The sequence below is a fragment of the Sardina pilchardus genome, chromosome 20 (assembly GCF_963854185.1).
Source record: "Sardina pilchardus chromosome 20, fSarPil1.1, whole genome shotgun sequence".
Taxonomy (NCBI): Eukaryota; Metazoa; Chordata; class Actinopteri; order Clupeiformes; family Clupeidae; genus Sardina; species Sardina pilchardus.
In genome coordinates this window covers 9,094,013-9,116,758 of record NC_085013.1, presented here as the reverse complement: position 1 = coordinate 9,116,758, position 22,746 = coordinate 9,094,013, and the positions used below count along the sequence as shown (strand labels likewise).

At 46.4% G+C, this 22,746-nt stretch overlaps 2 protein-coding genes across 2 annotated transcripts in view; both read left to right on the top strand.

Moving 5' to 3' along the window:
• Positions 1 to 498: 498 nt before the first annotated feature.
• g2e3 (G2/M-phase specific E3 ubiquitin protein ligase) lies at positions 499 to 7,276 on the top strand. Its single transcript, XM_062522322.1, has 14 exons — positions 499 to 913; positions 1,051 to 1,148; positions 1,402 to 1,503; positions 1,608 to 1,732; positions 1,921 to 2,083; positions 2,457 to 2,563; positions 2,769 to 2,885; positions 3,362 to 3,486; positions 4,001 to 4,094; positions 4,355 to 4,656; positions 5,061 to 5,242; positions 5,553 to 5,725; positions 6,094 to 6,305; positions 6,651 to 7,276. The coding sequence occupies exons 1-14, from the start codon at positions 874 to 876 to the stop codon at positions 6,896 to 6,898; spliced, it is 2,088 nt and encodes a 695-aa protein (XP_062378306.1). The 5' UTR covers positions 499 to 873; the 3' UTR covers positions 6,899 to 7,276.
• Positions 7,277 to 8,764: 1,488 nt separating this feature from the next.
• Positions 8,765 to 22,746, top strand: part of scfd1 (sec1 family domain containing 1) — a 24,044-nt gene continuing 10,062 nt past the window's right edge. Inside the window, exons 1-15 of the mRNA XM_062522324.1 lie at positions 8,765 to 8,839; positions 9,608 to 9,678; positions 10,005 to 10,093; positions 10,321 to 10,411; positions 10,771 to 10,893; positions 11,246 to 11,333; positions 11,530 to 11,619; positions 12,122 to 12,177; positions 13,092 to 13,177; positions 14,403 to 14,502; positions 17,849 to 17,988; positions 18,233 to 18,323; positions 19,620 to 19,693; positions 20,684 to 20,765; positions 20,883 to 20,979. Of these exons, the coding sequence (XP_062378308.1) occupies positions 8,809 to 8,839; positions 9,608 to 9,678; positions 10,005 to 10,093; positions 10,321 to 10,411; positions 10,771 to 10,893; positions 11,246 to 11,333; positions 11,530 to 11,619; positions 12,122 to 12,177; positions 13,092 to 13,177; positions 14,403 to 14,502; positions 17,849 to 17,988; positions 18,233 to 18,323; positions 19,620 to 19,693; positions 20,684 to 20,765; positions 20,883 to 20,979 (1,309 nt within the window). The 5' untranslated portion in view covers positions 8,765 to 8,808. The remainder of the gene's footprint in view (positions 8,840 to 9,607; positions 9,679 to 10,004; positions 10,094 to 10,320; positions 10,412 to 10,770; positions 10,894 to 11,245; positions 11,334 to 11,529; positions 11,620 to 12,121; positions 12,178 to 13,091; positions 13,178 to 14,402; positions 14,503 to 17,848; positions 17,989 to 18,232; positions 18,324 to 19,619; positions 19,694 to 20,683; positions 20,766 to 20,882; positions 20,980 to 22,746) is intronic.

Genomic DNA, 22,746 nt, shown 5'->3' with positions numbered 1-22,746 from the left:
CTGATTCTTGGAATTGACCAAAAATCCTAATTCTAAATTCTAATTTTGGAGTGGAATGCAATTTACCTCAGTTTGCCTTGAGATGGGAGAAATATGGATTTCAATGTTGGACTTCCTGCTTGACAGTAAAAGTAAAGAAAAAGGCAAATTAGGCAATCTTTACTCCTCTTTAAAAAGGTTTTGGTAAATATTTAATGTTCTTTACAAATAATTAGGGTTAAAGTTAGCATATTTATTAAGTTCACAACTAAAGGCATTCAATTTTGGGCACATTTTAATACATCTACATGAAATGTCCCCAATAAAATAAACAAGTTTAAAATAAAAACAATGTTAGGGTCGTTTAATTTGCAAAATAACGTTATTATGTGTTATCTCAATGTTTTCATTCATTTTATCCTCCAAACCAAACCAGCAACGCTTGAATTTTCACAGGAAATAGTTTGATGGCGTATTTCCTTTTGACTTTCAGGTCTATGGGTACCGCCCACGTTTGAATGTTTTGGTTTGAATGGAACCAACCATGAGAGGAGGATTGTCTTGCTGAAGAGTGGTTTTCAGACGAAAGGTTTCGCTAGAATTTCCAGGAACGAGTATGAATTAAATGCAATATCACATCATATTTTACATATGCTCGTTTAACGCTCAAAGGTCGAGGTATTGTTTTGCATGGAACTCTGTTAAACATTAGGTTGGGCAGTAACGTTAAGTTTTCTTTTTGCATTCGCTGAGAAGTTTCTGGCAACGACCTAACTAACGTTACGTGGTAGCTGCTTTAGCTATGCTATGATGAGCAGTTAAGCCAATTGAATGCATTCACTGACTGTCGGAAAACTCGATCACACTTGTGCCATTAATGCATAAAGATTGAAAATGAAGAGGACTAGAAGATCCGTCGAAAATTCCATAGACGGTAAGTTAGCGTTAACATTTTCCACCGTGGTTTTGCAAAACAAAAACAATGCCAGCTAACGTCACGCAGACAGTTGTATGATATTATCAATTGTTTACGCCTGTGTTAATCACTAATACATTTTAATGTATTTTCAGTTTGTCAGCTTTGTAGACAAAGTGAGGATTGTCCTGAAAAATATGGGGAAAAGATTACTGTTCCGGAGCACCAATTAACCATCCACTATTTCTGCCTGGTAAGAGAACCAGTACTGTGTTCAAGAGGTCTTATGCTGATAATGGGAGCTAACAAATGCTTTCAAATACACCACACGAGGAACTATAGCTAAAGATTATGCTCTAAATTAGACATTGTCCAAGGGTTGTTGTTATTAAGCATTGGAATCCCCTGCTGTACTTGTTTATTGTGAGTTGGCATGAGAGGTTTAAAACTAAAGAAATTCAAACCAGGAAGTGAATTTAGGCTTAATTGTTATCCTTATGTTGCAGTTGATGTCCAGTGGCATTTATCAGCGTGGAGAAGAAGATGAAGGAATTCATGGGTTTTTAGTGGATGACATCCTTAAAGAAGTGAACAGAGCTTCCCGGCTGGTATGCGTGACGCTTACAGAATTATGCTGTGTTCAACTGTTCAGTAATGTATAACTAGTTATGAAATGCAAATTCAAAGTGTTTTGTCTTCTTTCTACCTCCAGGCATGCAACGGTTGCAAGCAGAAGGGTGCAGCTATAGGATGTTCTGTGAAATCCTGTCGAAAGATGGTCCATCTCCCATGTGGGATAGAACTACGATTCGTTTATCAGTTTAAAGATCTATTCCCGTAAGGCTGACTGCTACTACTTCATGCCAGCTCTGTATAATGAAGATTTGTTTACTTAACCTCTCATACAATGTTTGTTGTGTGTTGTTGTGAGCAGTTATGATCGCACACTTTTGATTTATAAGCAGATCCGTGTGACTTGACATTTTCACATCCAAGTCCAAGGCTTACTCTGTGTGTGTCCGTAGGTCATTTTGTTGGCAACACCGGCCCACACAGACGTGTGCCGTGCCCCCCTCTGGGCCGCTGTCGTGCTCTGTGTGCCTGGAGCACATCGAGCCCGTCCTGTCCTACTCGGTACTCAAGTGCCCCGCCTGTCATGGAAGCTGGTTTCACAGACACTGCGTGCAGGTATTTACATACACATAAGGGAGGGAAGGGTGGTCGGAGAGAGCGGATGGGCGTGCAAGGAGAAAAGGAGCGAGAGGAGACACAGACTGTGTCTGTGTCTGTGTGTGTGTGTGTGTGTGTCTGTGTCTGTGTCTGTGTATGGTGTGTATGTATGGTGTGTGTGTGTAAGAGAGTGGAGATAGACAGCAGTAGGGGGAGATGAGAGCTGGGATAGCAGGAGGTGTTCTCTCTCTCTCGGTCTCTCTTTTTCTCTCTCTCTCTCTCTCTCTCTCTCTCTCTCTCTCTCTCTCTCTCTAACTTCATGACCCATTGGTCAGTCAAGTCCAGTTGCAAGGATGGTTAACTCATGCATGTTGGTGCTTCTTTGTCTCAGCTCCAGGCACACAATGCAGCACAGTTCTTCTTCAGATGCACCATCTGTAACAACCAGGAACAGTTCCAGGAAGAAATGCTTCGCATGGGAATCAACATACCAGAGAGGTGCCCAGTTGCATACCTTGCAATTGCTTGCTATATTTTCACTCCTTTGTAGATCATCCCTAATCCACACTTGGATAAAGGATACTGATGTTGAAGTGATTTGATGTCATCCTACCACTATCCCTTTCATACAAGCCCTCTCTTGTGCTGTTGGCAGGTTTGTGCAGCTACGCTGTTCTGAACCACTGCTTGTACTTTCTTGCAGAGATGCATCATGGGAGATGGAGGACAATGCCTATGCGGAGCTGCTTCAGGTGTACCAGCACTGTGACGCCTTCACGTGTCAGAGCAGCTTGGGCAGAGACTTTAGTGCACAGTCAGGGTGAGTTTGATTCATTAATTATTTATTTATATTGTGTGAGGATACAACAGCTCTCTAGATATGTGATATGATATGTACATGATGATCTTATAACATGTCTAATAATGGGTTATTTTGGTACCGTAATTTCCCGACTATTAGCTGCGGCTCATACATTGATTTTGCAAAATTTCTTCCGCTATGAGGTTAATACAGGGGGGCAGGTCTTAATATGGTTTTGTTTCTTTTAACTTGCATAAAACACTGTCCCGCGGCTTATACACAATGTGGCTAATATGCGGGAAATTACTGTAATTATTCATTGGTTTGTGTAATGTAACGTTTTTACAGTTTTATGGAACTTTTTCATGATTATTATTAGTAAGCCACTAATCAATTGATCCATAAAATAACCAATAGCTAAATCGACTTTCAGAGTAATCAGTTGCTGGCCTAATTTCAGTTTCATTAATTTCATTTTTGTCCTCTCTTTGCAGGAAGTTTGAAATTGTCCGTTGCACCTTTTGTGGCTCTAATGGAACGCACCGGAAATGCTCCTCTCTCAAAGCCAATCAGAATAACTGGGTTTGTACTGACTGCAAGTCCGTTGTTGATGGATCAGGTGTGTGTCACATTTTCTTGTTCTGACCCTATATTGTCCATTCACATGGAAGCAAAGTAGCTTAGACCTCGGACTGCTACTTCAACTCCAATCGAAACTTCATCTCTGATCAAATTACAACATAAAACTGAATTTGTAATTGGCACCATTGAATTTGCCATGTCAAAATACATACATTTGGTGCCTGGGTCATCACTATGTCCAGCCATTCAAGTTCTACATGGAAATAAACTATTTTAGATTTTGATGATCTAAGATGATCCATATTTATATTTGGATCATCTTGGATTTTCAGGTGGCTACTTTTTTCTGAAAAGTAGGTCCGAGGCATTAGTCATCTACGCTTCAACGATTGCGTCTACGATTCAACTGAAATATTGACTGCTGTATCTGCTGTACTACATGAACAACTGAGACTTTCATGATGCCTTTTACCTGATGTACACTGCAATTTTGATTCCCTTTACAGATCCTTTTTTACTAAAACAGTTTTGACTACTTTGTTCCTCTTCAGGTACTCTCCCTCGACACGTACAGTCACCCGTGTCCGAGCGCAACGAGAAGAGAAAGAGGCTGTCCACTGTAAACTCCTCCCTTCTGTCCAAAAGGTACCAGCCAATTCATTGCCACACAAGACAAGTAGTTCACTCACAATAGGCATTTTGCGTTAATATTTTGACTAATGGAGATATAATTGCTATATTTTTAACGCATGAGCGTTCTGTCTGTTGAGCATTTTATTGTGGGACAATTCACTGCCCCTTGAAAGTTCAGTTATTTTTTTCATGCATGAATTTGTCAATCAAATCTTATTAATGATCCCTTCCAACTGCCACTGAATAATAATGTCTGTGACCGTTTTCCGCAGGCGCTTGTTACACTCGAACCCGCGGGGTGTCCTGCAGGAGCTGAGCACCCAGATCAGTGGCGTGCAGCCCGGCGGCGAGCTCCCGGTGCGCGAGGGCCAGGTGCTGGAGGCGGCGCTGGGCCTCCTGCGGCGCTCCGACTTCAGCCCCGAGCGCGGCCTCGTGGTCCGCTTCGCCGGCGACCACCAGCACAACGGCGCCAGCGATCTGCGCCGCTTCTTCCGTCTCCTGCTGCAGCGGATGCAGAACTCGACGCTCTTCAGGGGCCCAGAGAGTGGCAAGAACCTGGCCCTCGACGCACAAGGTTAGAGAGGCCAAAGCCCGGTCATTGGTGCTTGTGGCTCTGAACTGTCTAGAAAAGCTTTGAATTATGCAGTGGTTTTCCAGACTTCGAAAAAAAAGTGTGGAAATTTGGGTGAAGGTCTTGAGTAACTCTTGCAGTTCTGTTCATAGTAATACCCAATGCTCAAATAAAACAAAACAAAACAAAAAAACGGTCAAAACCCCAACATAATCATCAGTTTGGAAAAATTCTGGGATTTTTTCCCCAGATTTAGTTATAAGCAGCTCCATTTTCTTTTTTTAATGGGAGAGGAGAAAGCTCCTAGGCTTAGCAATATGTATTCTAGAATGAGCCAAATCCATGTTTGTGTTTGAAACCCTAAGGATCACTCAGTATTGAGCCTGTACTTGTGGTCATTTCCGCAGCTGTGCGACAGGACCGGTACTATGAGATGGGCTGCCTGCTGGCCCTGAGCATGCTCCATGGCGGCCCACCCCCAAGCTTCTTCTCCAAAGCTCTGTACTTCTCGCTCTTCCACTTCCCCAAAGACTTCCAGTTCAGTCTCACCGACCTCAACGAGACTTGGCTATTTGAAAAGATGAAGAAGGTAATGCCCTCCTAAAGCTGATTTGGTTTGTTTGTTTGTTTGTTTGTTTGTTTTTAGTCATTCATCATATCTGCCCTGTTTTTATACAGGTTGTGCCCAGTTTTTTGTACTTTTTAATCAATCGCACTGATGGCACAGCACTGAATAGCATCCATAGGGAGCAAACGGTGTCTTAGTTGGGAACCCCGTGGCTGACTAGGAGGTTATGCTAGTGACCCACATGTCCTCCTGATCCATATGACATCCAAAAGCGAAATAGTATGCCACATGATTTCGGCACGTAGACTCCTAACACTCTCTGGCGTGACAGGTAAAGGAGGCTAGAAAAGTGGAGGGCCTGCGGGAGGCCATGGAGCCTTTGTCCGAGTATCTAGAGGTGTCTGGCTGCAAGAGGGAAGTGACCGGTCTATATGATAAGTATGCCCTGATGGACGACATGCTCAACTTCCAAATGATGGTCAGGATGCAGTTGCCTTTACAGAGGTAGGCAATGTTTTCTGCCTTTTTTTCCCTCCAAACTGATAAATACGACAGAAATCTATATTAAGAAGTAGTTCCCTCTTGAACTAGCTAGTATTTAACTGCCCATGACTTGAAATTGTCATAAACCTTGTGGTAGTCTCTTCAGTCCTATGAGGCCATTTCTTTTTTAACTTTGTGTTTTGTTCTCTGAAATTCCGATTTTGAGCAGAGAACTCAAAGCTCAATGCATAGTGACCATAGTGCCGTTTAGTTCAAGGGGCTCTTGCATGCATGCATGTTTGTTTGCAAGCTCACGGTGGTGGTGGTGTGAGAGTATATGTCTACACCTGTTTCTTTCCTGCCCTAATGTGTGTGTGTGTGTGTTTCAGATTCCGTGAGGGTTTGAGAACACTGGGTGTCTATGAGCAGATCCAGATGGCTCCCGAGGCTTTCTACCAGCTGTTCTGCTACCCTCCAGATAAGTTGTGTGCCGATTCCATGGTGGCCATGTTCTCACCCCAGTACTCCGAGCGTGAGGACTACCACACAAGGGAGACGGTTACCACCAAACACTGGCAACAGTTCCTCCAGGAGTGTGAAGGTGGGGTTTTTTTTTTTTAAGAATTGATTTAGATTTTAAGGCTTATTTAATTGATGTACAGTGTGTTGGTGTGCATTCATTGACATAAACAAGAACATCTGGAGTAGATATCCTCTGCTGGTCACCTTTGTAGTGGAAGCATGTTCTCAATAGCCCTCAAACACTCTCACACAGTCCTTGGCTCGGTTACTTGGCAACCGTCCAGAGTCAGGGAATGCCCTTTTAACAGCCTTTACAGAACAGAAAAAAACCTCTTATTGTTTTTCTCATTACCTGTGTGTGTGTGTGTGTGTGTGTGTGTGTGTGTGTGTGTGTGTGTGTGTGTGTGTGACTGACTGCTCTCAGAGGGCAGATGTGCCAGCTCCCTGGAGGACGTCCTGGTGTTCGCCACCTCCTCGGACACTGTGCCCGCCATGGGCTTCATGCCGCCCCCCACCGTCTCCTTCCTGCCGGTGGCCGACCCCTCCTACGCCTTCCCCCAGCGCCAGCCCGACACCAACCGCCTGCTGCTGCCCGTCACCCCCTCCTACAGCACCTTTAAGAAGAACATGGAGTATGCCGTGTGCCAGATCACAGTCATGCAGGACTCATAAAGAGACTCGTCTGCCACCCGTCGCTCGTGCAAAAGCATCTGGATCGTGTCGCCGTTGCTAGGTTACTGTTACTATGAAGGAAATTCGAGGTGTTCTTCCCCAGAAAGTTGCTTTGGCGGCCTCTCTCAGGTTGCCGGGTTCTGCGCAGTCCTGGACACTCTGCAAAACTATGTAGCTGTGTACAGAGTTGTATCTATTGCTGTTCATTCCAGTCAATCCCCTCCATAATGGCTCCTGTGTTTTATACTTATCTTCTGTTCTGTCTTTATAGTGCATAGTAGCATTTTATTGTATGCTCGTATTACTGCTCAGAGCAAAAAAGCTGTATATTTCACAGTAGTAAAATGTGGAAAATGTAAAGCCATGTCGGTTGTTGTCTTTGTTCTTGCCCTTGTGTTTCATTTACTCTGGTCTGTGTCAAGTTAAGTTACTACTGTACCATTACCAATGTAGAATACAGTTAAGGGACAATCCTTGGAGTTTTATTTAGTTAACCTGGCCATGCCCACCAAGATCTCCTTTCAGGGAGATACTGGTCTGGAACACCATCGATCGCTCACTTACGTTTCTATTGGTCAGATTACCTGCCCAATCAGCAACAAGTGGGGATGACGCTATAGTTTGAAATCGAAAGTGCCTGTGGTAAACGGCAGTAGCAACCAGGGGGTCAGGATTTGACTGATTAGCTTCGCCGATTAGCAGGGCACTTCCTCGTCGCCATTTTCCAGAAATACATCATGTCCGGTGCCGTTTTCCCTGCGTTTTCCTCATGCTGATTGGTGGCTGTTCCACTCTCAGCTCATGCACGAGCTTAGTGTGGGCACGAGCTCTCGTTCTGTACCTTACGTCAGTCAGTAACCTGGCACTTAATTGGCTAAGTAAAACGGCACCGGAAACAAGCCTCTTGAAACGCCATGTTGAAGCCTGAAAAAATCGTTCAATTTTGGCACTTTTCACTAGCCTAGCATTCCCATTGAAATGAATGGGGGCGGGACTTGTTCACTTTCTCCAGTTCTTATAATACCTCCATGGTAGCAACGCCTGGAAACAAAACAATTGCTGTTGGTAGAATGTGTACATTTATTTATTGCAAAGGTAGGCCCAAATACATTGTTTCCTGACTGCTAATGCATGTTTTTTTGTCAGTTTGTAAAGTTTAGGCAAAGTAGGAAGTAATGTTAGGAATCCCTGATTAGTGTGAGGTTTCCCAATCATAATTGGCCTGACTATTTTTGTTGAAGTGCCTGCTTGTACTTGGGTACGAAAAGCATCGGCCACACAAGTAGCCTATTTACACTTGTTAAATGAATTTGGACAAGAAGTGCAGCATAAAAGGTTTAATTTAAGAATTTCTGCAAGATCATTGGGAAATGGTGTGGGATGCAAATACAAAAATGTTGTAGAAATGTTTTCTCATTGTCATCAGTAGATCTACAGTACAGTACAGTGACAGGGTAGACAATTTCAATTTTGCTTTAAATAAATAATGCAAAGCTGTAGACATCTTGAGAAATCTCTACAAATAAATATTTTGTAGCCTATTATACTGCCTTTGCTTCATGACTAGTGAGCATGCCATGCTACTGTAGTGTGTTTGGTTCAGACGACATGCCATATTGCTCTTGGAACAGACCCTGTGCTATTTGATCATGTTAAGGGTGGGTTTTGAACATTCTAACACAAGATTCCATTCCGCAACAATTAAACGTTCTAAAATTCTATGTAGAATTCAATGAACCCAGACATTCTTTAGAATGTTCATTTTCCAACACTCCAAACACACCGGTGTGACCATAGATATTATGTCTATGGGTGTGACGGTACACTCTTAACAGCAGGTGGCAGTGGTGGTTTTTCCTGATGAACTACGCCACGTCATCCTGCGCCTCGTCACTGCATAAACAGTAAAGATGGCTGCCTCCGTACGGGAGAAACAGACAGGTCTGTTGGCGATTTACTCATTTTTCTAAAGAAATATTGAGTCTAGTAATGTCGGTCATAATTCATATTTGTGTATAATTAGATAATTGTCTTGTTTCATCTGTCATTGAATACAGTAAGTAAGGGATAAGTGGCAAAGACACGAAAAACGATAGAACCGGTGCAGCTAACCATGCTAGCTAGCTTCAAATACATTCCATCATAATTTCAAGATCTGTGTCTTGTTCATTCTGTTGATTTGATGTCAACTAAATAGAATGGGGAGAATACAACTATTTTAGCTTTGACGACCTTCTGGCTTTAATCATTATAAGCTGTCATGTTGTTGGTGCCTGCAACATAGCTAGGAAACGTTAACCGGTGAATAATGTCAGCAATTTCTATAACATATCGAAACTAGTTACTAGTTTATTGGTCTGCAACACAGATTTGTACACTCGAGTGAGCACCATGTTCCCAAGTTTTCTTGCAATGTCACTTCAAATAATATTAAGAGGATGACAGGTGTGGAGGCTGATAAAACAAGTCTATCAAAACTGTTGTGTTGTGTTGAGTTCACGAGTTGGCGATCGGTGTAAAACAATTCAACCCTTGTGATGTCTGACGTGAAGGCTGTCGATGCTTCTTTTGGTCGAAACCGAGATAACAGTAGCCTACCTTTGTCAGACCATTTGTTGCTTAGGATAAGGATGGGCTAAGCCGTTCACAGAATTCATCCGTGCCTGCGAAGGTGCCCTCGGTCATAACATAGGGTATCTTTCTTTACAGCTGCCTTGAAGCGGATGCTAAACCTAAACGCCCCTCTCCTGAAAAACACCGCCTCCGAACCAGTATGGAAGGTAAGTACCTAAATAAAATCCCTTTCCACTTAACAGTCCAATATGTGAGTCTCGTTATCGATTAGTACTATGTGGACTTCTTCCATAAGGCGATTTGAACTTGGTTGGCAGGAAAAATGTAGAACTAAAGTTGGCTGCTCTGTTCGGAAGCGACCCCAATAACTAAAGTTTTCTTAGTTTTTCATCATGATAGCTCCCTGTCCAGTAAAGTTTCCAGTCTGGAATTATTGTTTAGCAGTAGCTTGTGTGGTGGGGTTGAAATTACACTGAGGCAAAACGAAAATAGGATACTTCTGGTTCACTATTTTGCTGTTTAATTCCGTCAGGTTTTGGTCTACGACCGCTTCGGGCAAGACATCATCTCCCCACTGCTGTCTGTGAAAGAGCTGAGAGACATGGGAGTAACCCTTCACCTGTGAGGCTCCCGACAAACCACCATAGCACTGCACTTTAACACACATTTCATACAGAGACTACATTCTGAATTATATTTCGTAGCCACACAATTTCAGTGGAGAGATTGTATGTAATCTGAAATTGGAGAGATTATTAAATAGTTAATGTGTCTGCGACTTTATAACCTTTAGGTTTGTTGTATCAGCGGTATGTGCTTGCCTTGATGATATGCTTTTTGTGTCAAAGGCTGCTGCATTCAGATCGTGACCCAATCCCAGATGTTCCTGCCGTCTACTTCGTCATGCCCACAGAGGAGAACATTGACAGGATATGCCAAGTGAGTTTGTTCAGGCACCACCTGACATCCCTGTTGGCCAGTGTCCAACAAGACTGTGAGACCAGTGCATATGCCTTTCAGGCAGGACGTGTCAATAAATGAAAAAGCTCTAATGATAGTGTGCTATGAAGACAGAAGTTGGTAGTAGGCCCCATTCAGTTCTGGACAGACCACTAGTGCTTTAATAGTTGTGTGTGTGTATGGAGCGCTTATAACTGTTTTCCTGATCTCAATTTTAATGTCATGTAATCAACATCAAGTAAATGACAGAGTGAAGAATGTCACTGCTGAGTGAGAGACTAAAAGCACTAGCAGAAAGCCAGAGTTCCCCTGATCCACATGTTAATGGTGTCCCTCAGGATCTACGGAATCAGCTCTATGAGGCCTACTACATGAACTTCATCTCGGCCATCTCCCGGAGTAAGCTGGAGGACATAGCCAGCGCTGCCCTGTCCGCAAACGCCGTCACCCAGATAACCAAGGTCAGCCAGCCAGATCACTGCCGCTGGGGTGCGCTCTGGACATTTCCTCAGGGCTTCGTGGTCTTAATGCTCGCCCCATGTCATCTGATTTCATCTTGGTCCATTCTTGGGCTTAACATTTCTCAGTATTGTCGTAGGGTCAGCTAAACACAGGAAAATATGTTTAAATCGTTGAGCTATTGGTTAGGGACTTCCTACAGCAGCCAATGGAAAACCAAGCATTAATACAAATGATAATGCAAAGTGGTGCAGGATTCAACAGCAAAGCACAGTTTATTAGTAGTGCAAGTTGAGTTTATTTTGGTGTAATGTGCCTGTGAAGACATCTGACCAGTGTCTTGTTTTCATGTAGGTATTTGATCAATATTTGAACTTCATCACCCTGGAAGATGACATGTTCATCCTGTGCAATCAGAACAAGGAGTCAATCTCCTATCATGGTGAGTTGTGCTTTTATATCTCATGTGTGAATCCCGTCTGGCCACACTGTTGTTTAGAGAGGAGAGGATGTTTTTGAGGGTTTTTTTTTTTCTCTAGAAAATCTTTTATTAATTTCTTATTAATGTCCTCTCTCTCTCTCTCTCTCTCTCTTTCTCTCTCTTTCTCTCTTTCTCTCTCTTTCTCTCTCTCTCTCAGCGATTAACAAGCCAGACATAATGGACACAGACATGGAGATCATAATGGACACAATAGTGGACAGCCTCTTCTGCTTTTTTGTGACACTAGGTGAGTGTCTAAATCACTCTCTCTGTCTGTCTCATACACACACACACACACACGCGCGCGCGCGCACACTCAGTTTGCGTCTACTTGGTGTTTTGTGTGAGGAGCCGTGCTGGAAGCTGGAATGTGTGTGTGTGTGTGTGTGGTGAGTGCGCGGGGGGCTCTGCTTCTGTGCGTGCCCACATGAGAGCAGCTACCGCCGGGCTCCAGCAGTGGGCAGCATGAGCTCATGGTTGTGCTTGGCAGGAGCGGAGCCGTGCCACGCCGAGCTCCCGGCTGTGCGCCCGGGCACGGCGGCCGCCGCCGCTCGTCTCAGGCCTCAACCTAAACAGCCGCGCTCATCCGATCCCTCCGCTAACGGCCATCGTGGAAATCCCTGCTGGCCTGATGGGTTTTGCAGCTGTGCATTTTGGCCCCACTTTCAAAGCAGTGTGTGAGTGTTAACGGTGTGTGAGTGTTAACGGTGTGTGTGTGTGTGTGTGTGTGTGTGTGTGTGTGTCTGAAGGTGCGGTGCCTATCATCCGATGCCCACGAGGAAATGCAGCTGAAATGGTAGCCGTGGTGAGTTAGCACTTCTCTCCCTTCCTTTGGCTTCATATCCTCCCCCTCTCGTTTCCTCCTCCATTCCTCCTCCGTCGTCTCCTTCTCCTCCTCAGTCTCCTCTTTATGCCCTCTCCTCATTCCTGTCCTCCTCACTTTCTCTTTATGGTCTCCTTCCTCATCATTTCTTTCCCTTCATCTCCTCTTTTGCCTCCTCTTTTTTCTCTCTATCCCATGGCCATGTATCTCTCTCTCGCTCTCCATCTCTCTCTCTCTCTCTCTCTCCACTCCACTCCTCTCCGCTCCTTCCATCTCCTCTCCGGTCCTCTCTGTCGTCTGTCAGAAGGCTCTTTGTGTCTCAGTGCTATGCATGCAATGGAGGGGGTGCTTCCCTACTGTGGCCCAGGGAAAAGAGGTTGGGTAATATGATAACCCCCCTCACACACACACACACACACACATGCTTTGATACTGTAGGGACATTCTCTCTCTGATACCTCATGTGTAGTGGAATGCAATGGGCCTTGGGTGCCAGTTAATCCAGTGTAATAGATCCTGGCATTTGAATTGTCATACATACACACACACACACACACACACACTCTCACACTCTATCACTCACACATTGATTTACTCACACACTCGCTCACACACATGGTTCTTTGTTCATGGGGGTACAGGGGGGATGGCTCTGGAGCTGCAGTCCCAGGTTGCCCCTGCTCCAACCTCTCAGCTCAGGTGTTAATGCTGCGCAGGGCAGATCCAAGAGCCCTAGCACTCTTTAACTCTGCCGCCTCCTCCCTACTGCATACACACTCAAGCTGTCAAGTCATCACTGTCCATCTTAGAGACACACTCCTGTCACATACACCCATTATATCAACACACACACACACACACACTAATCCATCTTTTGTGGTTTATGCGGGTTGCAGAAACTGGATAAGAAGCTGCGGGAGAATCTGCGAGATGCCAGAAACAGCCTGTTCACCGGAGACAACATGGGCTCCGGCCAGTTCAGGTACCACAGTCGATACGCGCGCACACACACACACACACACTCTCACACACACATAGAGCTCAGACTACTCAAGTACTCACACTCCACATAATCTCATATGCATACACTCAGGCACTCACATGACAGACACACTTTTAGATAGACAGACACACACACACACACACACACACACACTTAGAGCTCAGAGCTCAGAGCACTCAAAGTACTCACACTCCACATAATCTCATATGCATACATTTGGACACTCACATGACAGACACACTTTTAGATCCACACACACAGACATACACACACACACACACAGACACACACACACACACACACACACACTCACACACACACTCATTATATGGAGACTCAATACTCTCCAGTGGAGTCGAGAGCACAGTGTGAGTTGGTGCTCTTGGAAGGCCATGTTAGATTGCAGTCACCAGCAATCAGCGTGAACATTACTTCAAGCTAAAGCACAATATTATTGCTGAGCCCATTTGCATGGCCACCCACCTCCGCACCGTCAAGCCCCCGCTGTCTGCCGCGTCCAACATTTTGAGCCGACTCTCACTGTCGCGCGGCCAAGAATAATCAACTTTAACTAAAAAGCCACGTATACGGTTATATAAATTCATTTCCAATAACGCCACTTGCCGCTATGCAAAGCTGGGCTTCAGAGCTCTGCCAGTGTCTTCTCAGTGTTATGTCATAAGCTCACCGGAGCCGCGGTTATGAGACGGGCCGGGGGGTGGGGTGGGGGGATGTGGGGAGGGGGGGGGGCAGGGAGGTGGAAAAAAGAGAAAGAGAGAGATGAAGAATCCGGCAGAGGACAAAGAGCGGGCTGTGCCTCTTCTCTGTAGGGAGGAGAGTGTTGGGGAGGGGGAAAAGATCTGTCTCTGACGTGTGTGTGTGTGTGTGTGTGTGTGTGTGTGTGTGTGTGTGTGTGTGTGTGTGTGTGTGTGTGTGTGTGTGTGTGTGTGTGTGTGTGTGTGTGTGTGTGTGTGTGTGTGTGTGTGTGTGTGTGTGTGTGTGTGTGTGTGTGTGTGTGTGTGTGTGTGTGTGTGTGTGTGTGTGTGTGTTCGTGAGCGTGTGCTGTGGGTGGAAATCCCAGTGCAATCAATCACCCTACACATTTCATCCATGCTTTGTATCTTTCTTTTTTTCATCACTCCTTTCTCTCTCCCCCCTCCCTCTCCTCCCTCTCTCCCTCTCTCCTTCTCTGTCATCCTCTCAGTTTCCAGCGGCCCTTGTTCGTCCTGGTGGACCGTAACCTGGACCTGGCCACCCCACTCCATCACACATGGACCTACCAAGCCCTCATCCACGACGTCCTGGTAAGGAGACCGCACAGGAGAGGAGCAGAGGGAGACCAGTTAAGACAGGATGAGGGAGAGAGATGGAGGGAGGGAGAGAGAGAGGGAGGGAGGGATGGATGGAGGGAGGGAGGGAGGGAGGGAGGGAGGGAAGGGTGGTCGGAGAGAGCGGATGGGAGTGCAAGGAGAAAAGGAGCGAGAGGAGACACAAAGAGAGTGGAGATAGACAGCAGTAGGGGGAGATGAGAGCTGGGATAGCAGGAGGTGTTCTCTCTCTCTTTTGCTCTCTCTCTCTCTCTCTTTCTTGCGCTCTCTCTCTCTCTTGTGCTCTCGCTCTCTTCCTCTCTCCCTCCCTCTCTCTCTCTCCCTCCCTCTCTCTCTGGTGTCCCCTTGTTGGACTGTGTTGGCAGGCCGTCCTTCTTTCCCAAGGGGAAGTGGAGGATCACATCCACACAGCCGGACCCCAGTGGTGGAAAATTCCCAGAAAGAGCCGCTCTCTCCGGGGGCCGCTCCTCCTGTCCGGCGCGGACCGGTCCGTTCGCCTCGCACAGGACACTCATGCGGTCGGACACGGCCGAGTCGTGCGTCTCGCGTGTCTCCGTGGCGACGGCTTGAAGGGACGCCACGGCCCCGGCAGCACCAATGGGCCTTTTGTTTTCGCCACGGCCCGGAACAGCCGTGTGCGACAATGCGCGTTATTATGGCCTCTCTCTCTCTTCCTCTCTTCCTCTCTTCCTCTCTCTCTCCCTCTATCGCTCTCTCTCTCTCCCTCTCTCTCTCTCTCTCTGTCTCTTTTCTATTTTAATATGTTGTAAGGGGAGAGCGGAACAGCGCGGCCCCAGGGGAATGTGCGGAGAAGCGTTTTGTGCCGCGCGCCACGGTTGAGGTATTAGGGTTACAATGTCCACACTGAGCTCAGCCAGATGCTAAAACACACACACACACTGTACACACACACACACACACACACATACACTAATCACACACACACACAGACATACACATACACTAATCACACACACACACACACACACACACACACGCAGACATACACATACTCTAATCACACACACACACACACTAATCACACACAAACACACACTATTAGCTACTTAGTTTGTTATAAACACACTCACACACGGACCTTCCTGTTTCAGTTACGGGAAGTATGCGGTAAGCGCTGCCCATCACCGATTGGAATCAACAATATTATTTGTATAGGTTGTTTGCGCGGCAGATGGAAATAGGCTAGTTTGACAGACAGCGTTGCATATGTTTACTATAGCATGAGCTCATGCTTGTGGGCTTGGCTCAGTAATTGCTGTGTGAACGTGTTTTTGAAATATACGATATCTGATTTCCATCTTCCTCCGCTCCGTTGGAAATAAACACAGGCAGCGTTAGAGAGATCCTAGATCAACACCCGCTCCACACACAGAGAGGCTTCATACGTCTCACTCTCAGCCCTGTGTGTGTGTGTGTGTGTGTGTGTGTGTGTGTGTGTGTGTGTGTGTGTGTGTGTGTGTGTGTGTGTGTGTGTGTGTGTGTGTGTGTGTGTGTGTGTGTGTGTGTGTGTGTGTGTGTGTGTGTGTGAGAGAGAGGGAGAAACAGAGGTGCTATCAGCTGCTTCTCTGATTGTATTGTTCTGAGTATATGACCATTAAGCGGAGACTTTAATTCAAATATATTATATATTATATATTCTTGTTGTATATTATTCAGTTTAAAATGTGGGTGCTCCTAACACTTTGAATCCATGGTTTTGTCAGCACTAGGGTTGGGTATTGAAAGGGTATATTTCGATACCGGTGCCAAATCGATACTTTCAAAACGGTGCCGGTTCCTAAACGGTAATTAAATCGGTACTTTAAAAAAAAAAAAAGAAAACAAGTTTTTATGATGATTTTTTTTCAAGAACCAACCAACAATATTTTCAGCTAAAAGCTTTCATAATAGGCCTATACAAATAATAAAACAAAAAAATCACATATTATTACACATATTATAGCCTAAGGCCTAGGTGAAATTTGACCAACAGCATATTAAGCAGTAGCCTACCTTTAAAACCACAAAACATGAAAGACTTGACTGTTTGCAACTTTGCACTTTTTTCTTCATTCTACCTAATCTGGTATTCCAGATGAATGTGTTGAATTGTAGCATAGTAGGCCTACATGTAATGGGAGGGTAGGCTATATGTTTTGTGTGGGTCCCTCACCCTACTATGGGGTGGACAGAAGAATGGGGATGAGTGATTGTGTGTCTGCAATGTCTTAAATTATTAGCCCTATATTCTTCCAATTTCGTTGTATTCTGTGCAATGACATTAAGTATTCAATTCAATTCAATTCAAAATAAATAACCCAATGTTGAATGTATTTTTAAACAGGTCATGTTACATGTAATGCATTCATTTCTCATAAACATCGCATTTATCTATCGTTACTTTTTTGGCAACCGGCTATAGGCTACTCAATGCCGGCTTACAGAGAAAAATACGTCATACTTCCACGTTTTACTAACCGGAATGCATGCATTCTCATCAACTTCGCAATCTATCGTTAGGCTACCAGTTAAACAGCAATACATGGATGATCCTCTTCTGCCGTTTAATCGTGTATCACTACACTTGTAGGCTATGTAAATATACATGTAGGCTTTATTAATTTTACCGATGACTTTTACCCATAGACAGTAAAAGTCTGCCTAAGAAACGTCTCTGCTAAAAGCATGAGTTTTCCGTCCATATCAACTGTTGTCAGAGTAAACAAAACGATTCAACTAGCATTGCACTGCAGACGTTGACTAGCATTTTAAACAACTAATTTCTGCCGTTTTTATGGGACAACTGATCATATCATTCTCCCGTTTATGCATCTCATTAACGTTTGCTTTTGCAAGCAACACCCATTGTTGATGATGCATCCTTGGTTCGGTTCCGAACTGGTGGAAATGCGGGCAGGTTCACTAGCACACCACGGTTCAAAGACTTTCGAAGGCTGCACCTGTTCAACAACACCAGGTTAGCTGTCAGTAGAAAACAGCCTTCAGTGGTGTGTGCAGACTGTGCACTGACGCTGCCGTTTTAAGAGTGAACACCAGTGAGCGCGATTAAGCAGCTGCATATTTAATGAAGCACCGAAATGAGGCACCGAAATTCACATTGTATTTCGGGATGGTTACTACCGTTGATGTTCGCCCCGAGTACGTACTTGTACCGAGTGTCGGTACCCAACCCTAGTCAGCACCCTGTTCCTGGTTATTGATTAGGACTGGATTGTTGTGTACGTGTGCATGCCCATACTTCTCTCATTGTGTTAAAATGATTTGTGTGTGTGTGTGTGTGTGTGTGTGTGTGTGTGTGTAGGACTTCCACCTGAACAGAGTGAACATTGAGGAGGCGTCGAGCACAGAGGCGTCCCCCGCCGGGGCCCGACCCAAAAAGAAGAACAAGAGGTGTTACGACCTCACGTCCGCAGACAAGTTCTGGCAGAAACACAAGGGCAGGTGAGCTCAACTCAACACACACACACTCACACTACACACTGTAGACAATATTTCTTCTATCATTCTACTTGCATGTGTGCTTGTTTGGCAGAATGTTCTCAAATGTGTCTTTTGTGTGTTAACTCATCTAAAATTTGTGTGTGTGCACGTGTGTGTATGTGTGTGCACGTGTTTGTGTGTGTGTGTGTGTGTGTATGTGTGTGTGTGTGTGTGTGTGTGTGTGTGTGTGCGTGCATGCTCATAGTCCATTCCCGGAGGTTGCGGAGTCGGTACAGGAGGAGCTGGACACGTACCGGGCCCAGGAGGATGAGGTCAAGAGGCTTAAGAGCATCATGGTGAGGCCTGCCCCCTTGCCCCCTTGCCCCCTCTCCCATCCCCACTCACGTCAACACAACACTAATATGGGCCCTGATTTAACTGATGGACAAAGTGTAAAGTTAGGCAACGAGCAAAGTGTGCTTGAACAAAAGCTATTGTGTGCTGTGTGGGAACATTGAGCGAACCCGTCTATTTTTGGCCCCAGGATCCTGCTCACGCTATTCAATTTATTTATTTAAAGCTATTAAATTGGTTTTATTTAGACTTCAGACTTTGCCCATCATTTGAATTGGGGCCAGCTGTCATCACTTCTGCCAACATCCATCCCCTGAAAGAGCTCTCGCTGTGTGCTGTTTATGTTAGAGAGACAAAGTCTCTGGTTGTTACATTCAAGCTGCTCCTCAAAGAGGCGCTGCCTCTGTCGATCACCGCACAAGCCATTGACGTGTCTCCCTCGCGGGCAATGGCAATTGTAATTTCAATCACGAGTAAATGAACAATAAGACACACACACACACAGATGTGCAGCCGACGGTCTGGCCAAGAGAAAGGAGGAGAAGAGGGGAAACAAATGAGAAAAGAAGGAGAGGAGGAGAGCATCATCATGCCTGGGGGCAGACGTGCGACTGGCGGGCGTCCACTGGAGTCTCAGCAGGCCTGGTCGTCTTCACCAGGACTCAGGACTGGCCCTTGCTCATCAGTCGGGACTTCTGAGAAAGAGGGGAGGACTTGACTGTGTGAAGGCCAGACGCCATGACTGCACAGGAGAAACGTTCCCTATTCCTCTGGAGGCCGACATCAAGACTTAAAGGCACAGTTGTGTGATTCTGGTCGAAAGGCTGTTAATGTGCAACAGCCAATCAAATTGCACCCTTCCATTTATCGTCGTTCCGTCCTCCTGAAGCGCTGTATGGATTGGCCGGGATATTGCTTGAAATATTGCCGAGTCCGAGCCACTTTTTTGTCAAAAAGTGTCTTGGATGTATAATCACTGACATCACCTTTAAGATTTGTATAAGCCATTGAATTTAGTGAGGTAAAGTACACAACAGTTGTGTTTGCTGGAAGCTGTTGTTTCTTTGTGTTTTTAGCCCCCAACGTTGTCTTCAAGGTAGCGCTGCCTGGAAGGCGCCAGGGTTAGGCATGGGTTAAGGTTAAGGTTAGGGTTAGGGGTAGGATTAAGTGCCTTTAAGTCAACAGTGGCAGCGCTGCCTGGAAGACGACGTTGGGGGCTAAAAACACCATCGAGCGAAGCTGTTGTTCATTTCTTTGTGTATTGAATAAGCGTCTCTTCTGCCTTGGCTTGACCACAGGGGCTGGAAGGAGAGGACGAGGGGGCCATCAGCATGCTCTCGGACAACACGGCCAAACTCACCTCCGCCGTCAGGTGAGGGCAGCCTTGCAGTGTGTTTACTGATGACAGATCAGTACCACACACACACACATGCACACACGGCCAATTGATAACTGACTGGGGTCAGAGGCAGTCCATCAGCCTTAGTCCAGAAATAGCTGACTTCACCTCACTGGCTCGCTCCTGGAGCAGCCTGGACGGAGAGGTGAAATGCCGAGTGTGTGTGTGTGTGTGTGTGTGTGTGTGTGTGTGTGTGTTCCTCCCTTCACAAAATGTCCTTGGCCACAGAGTTGTTGTTTGTTCAGAGGTGACAGAGCCATATAATATGACTCCAGATGAGGCCCCATCTGGACAACACTAGTCCTCTTGGTCTGCTCTTGACATGTAAACACATGCATTTTAAACATAGACCCCAAAATCATCTGGAATGTTCCGGAATGATCGGCCCCGCAGTGGATGAGGTGAGACCGAGATGGGAAGATAAGTCCACATGAGCCTGAGCTTCTCTCTGGCTCTGCTGGGGAAGCGTAGCTCGCGTTAGGCTGGACCGGTCAGATCCAGCTCCTCCCGATCTCCTTTCTGGACCCTCTCTGACACACACACACACACACACACACACACACACACACACACACACACACACACACACACACACAGCACCCAAACTCTGATCCAGACCTGTAGAGGTGTTGACATGTGCTCTGTCTGTAGTCGCAGTGGTCCCTGAAGAGAGGCTTTCTGTCATGTGCTCGAGCTGTCTGAAGATACTCTGTGGGGGCTCACATGTGTTCTGGTGGTCTGGGGTGTGTGTGTGTGTGTAGTCTCATCTCTGGCATGGTGTGTGTGTGTGTGTGTGTGTGTGTGTGTGTGTGTGTGTGTGTGTGTGTGTGTGTGTGTGTGTGTGTGTGTGTGTGTGTGTGTGTGTGTGTGTGTGTGTGTGTGTGTGTGTGTGTGTGTGTGTGTGTGTGTGTGTGTGTGTGTGTGTGTGTGTGTGTGTGTGTGTGTGTGTGTGTGTGTGTACAGTTCTCTCCCAGAGCTCCTGGAGAAGAAAAGGTTAATCGACCTGCACACCAACGTTGCCACAGCAGTACTTGACCACATCAAGGTAAACACACAAATACATACACACACACACACACACATATACATATAAACGCATACATACACACAGAAAAATACAAGCATTATTGGCTTATGTTGTGTTTGGGTGTGTTTTCCTCAGTCGCGTAAACTGGACGTTTACTTTGAGTACGAGGAGAAGCTGATGAGCAAATCCACATTGGACAAGTCCCTGCTGGACATCATCAGCGACCCTGACGGTAAGTGAGCCTTAGGTCAAAGGTCATGAAGACACACTCACACACACACAAACATGCATTAACGCCTACACAGACACACATGCATGCACTCTTGTGCAGATACACACACACGCACACATGCAAACACACAGAGAGACACACACACACAGACACACAAGCAAGACTGCATCAAATGTTGAATGAATCAATGAATGAATCTGGCTAACACAAGACAAAGGGGGGGGGGGGGGGGCTTTAGCTTTAGCTCCCAAAACGGTGACAGCTGGGCACGGCTCCCCTAACCCAAAGCTCAAGAGGGAGATGAGCGTGTTCCTGTGTGGCCCCGGGGCCCGGTCAACTCACCGCGGCCACTTAGCCGGCGCAGGACAAGCGGTCCCCGCGGAGGTGCGGTCCGATCCCTGCCGCTCCGCTGGAAGAGAGAATGGGGGGGAGCGCTGCCAGCGGAGGAGAAGAATGGAGGGATGCGAGCCAGAGGAAGGGACAGAGAGAGAGAGAGAGAATGAGGGAGGAGGGGAAGGAGCGAGGGAGAGAAGGCTGGCTGCGGAGAAGTGTGTGTGTGTCTCTCCCTGAACAGAGCGTGCTTTCAGCGGCGTCCAAAAGATCCCTGGAGAGATGGAGCGGTGGGTGCGCCTCATGGCCAAAGGCTTGCGGACGCTTCCCCCCCCCACCCCCACCTTCATCATCATCGCACACACAAGAGCCTCTCCTGTCCCCCCGCTGGCTACAAGCACCTGAGCGGAGCAGACATGCTGTACCAACACGTCCACCGGGCCGTTATTGCTGATCGTGATCTGTTGATAAACACCGTCCTGGCCCACTGGGATGCTTCATCACTCAGTGCACCTACCTACTGTACCTACCTGGCCAGGATCGCAATGTTTGGTTACATACCGTCATTTCCCGACTAATAGCCGCGGTTCATTTTTGCAATTGATTTAGCAAAAATTCTTCAGCTATGAGGTTGCTACATGGGAGCGCTTAATATGGTATTAATATGGTTTTGCGTCTTTTAACTTAAAACACTGCCCTGCGGCTTTCACACAATGCGGCTTATACACGGGAGATTACTATAGATCATGGTAAAGTTCTTCAAAGACGCGCTAGCCTTAACAGACCAGACAGAAACTGGCTGTTTTAAACCGTACGTTGCACTTTTCCAGTCTACTGTGGTCCAGTATCATAGTTGTCAAGGTCGTGACTTTTTTATTTTTTTTTCTGCAGGCATATTAGTGGCTAATTCATCAAGATAGCTGTAATAGCGTTTTAAACCTGCAGGTCTGTTTTCCATTAGCTGCAGAAGTGGCCCAGGTGATGACACGGACTGTCGACCGGGCAGCCGAGGGCCGTTCATTTTTCTCTCGAGTCTCGAGTGGGCCATCTGAGCCCGTCCTGGACGCCGCTGCTCGCCTCGCATTCCTCCCCCGAAATAGGCCACGGTTGGGGCCCCGGCCGTAGAGGAACCCCCCCCCCCCCTCAGGCTGTGGAGCCCCTGAGCCCTAACGGAGGACCAGCATGGCCCATAGTGGGGGGCTTAGCAGACACGTGGCTGGGCCCGGGTGTCCTTCAACAGGTCTCTGAATGTGGTGGTGGAGCAGACGGCTTTCACCATCAGATCTGCCGTAGTGGTTGGTGACAGGGGGATTCAGCGGAGAGAGGGTTTCTAGGGCGTCTGTCTGATCTGTCACAGATGGCTTATGGATGGGCCTGTAGGAAGGGGCTCCAGCCCAGAAGCTGGTTCAGTGGCTCTATGAGTGATGTCTGTTGGGT

Coding starts and splice junctions, on each gene's coding strand:
- g2e3 (XM_062522322.1), top strand. CDS start 874: ATGAAGAGGACTAGAAGATCCGTCGAAAATTCCATAGACG. Junction 1,733..1,920: donor CAGTTTAAAGATCTATTCCC/GTAAGGCTGACT, acceptor GTGTGTCCGTAG/GTCATTTTGTTGGCAACACC. Junction 5,243..5,552: donor TATTTGAAAAGATGAAGAAG/GTAATGCCCTCC, acceptor CTGGCGTGACAG/GTAAAGGAGGCTAGAAAAGT.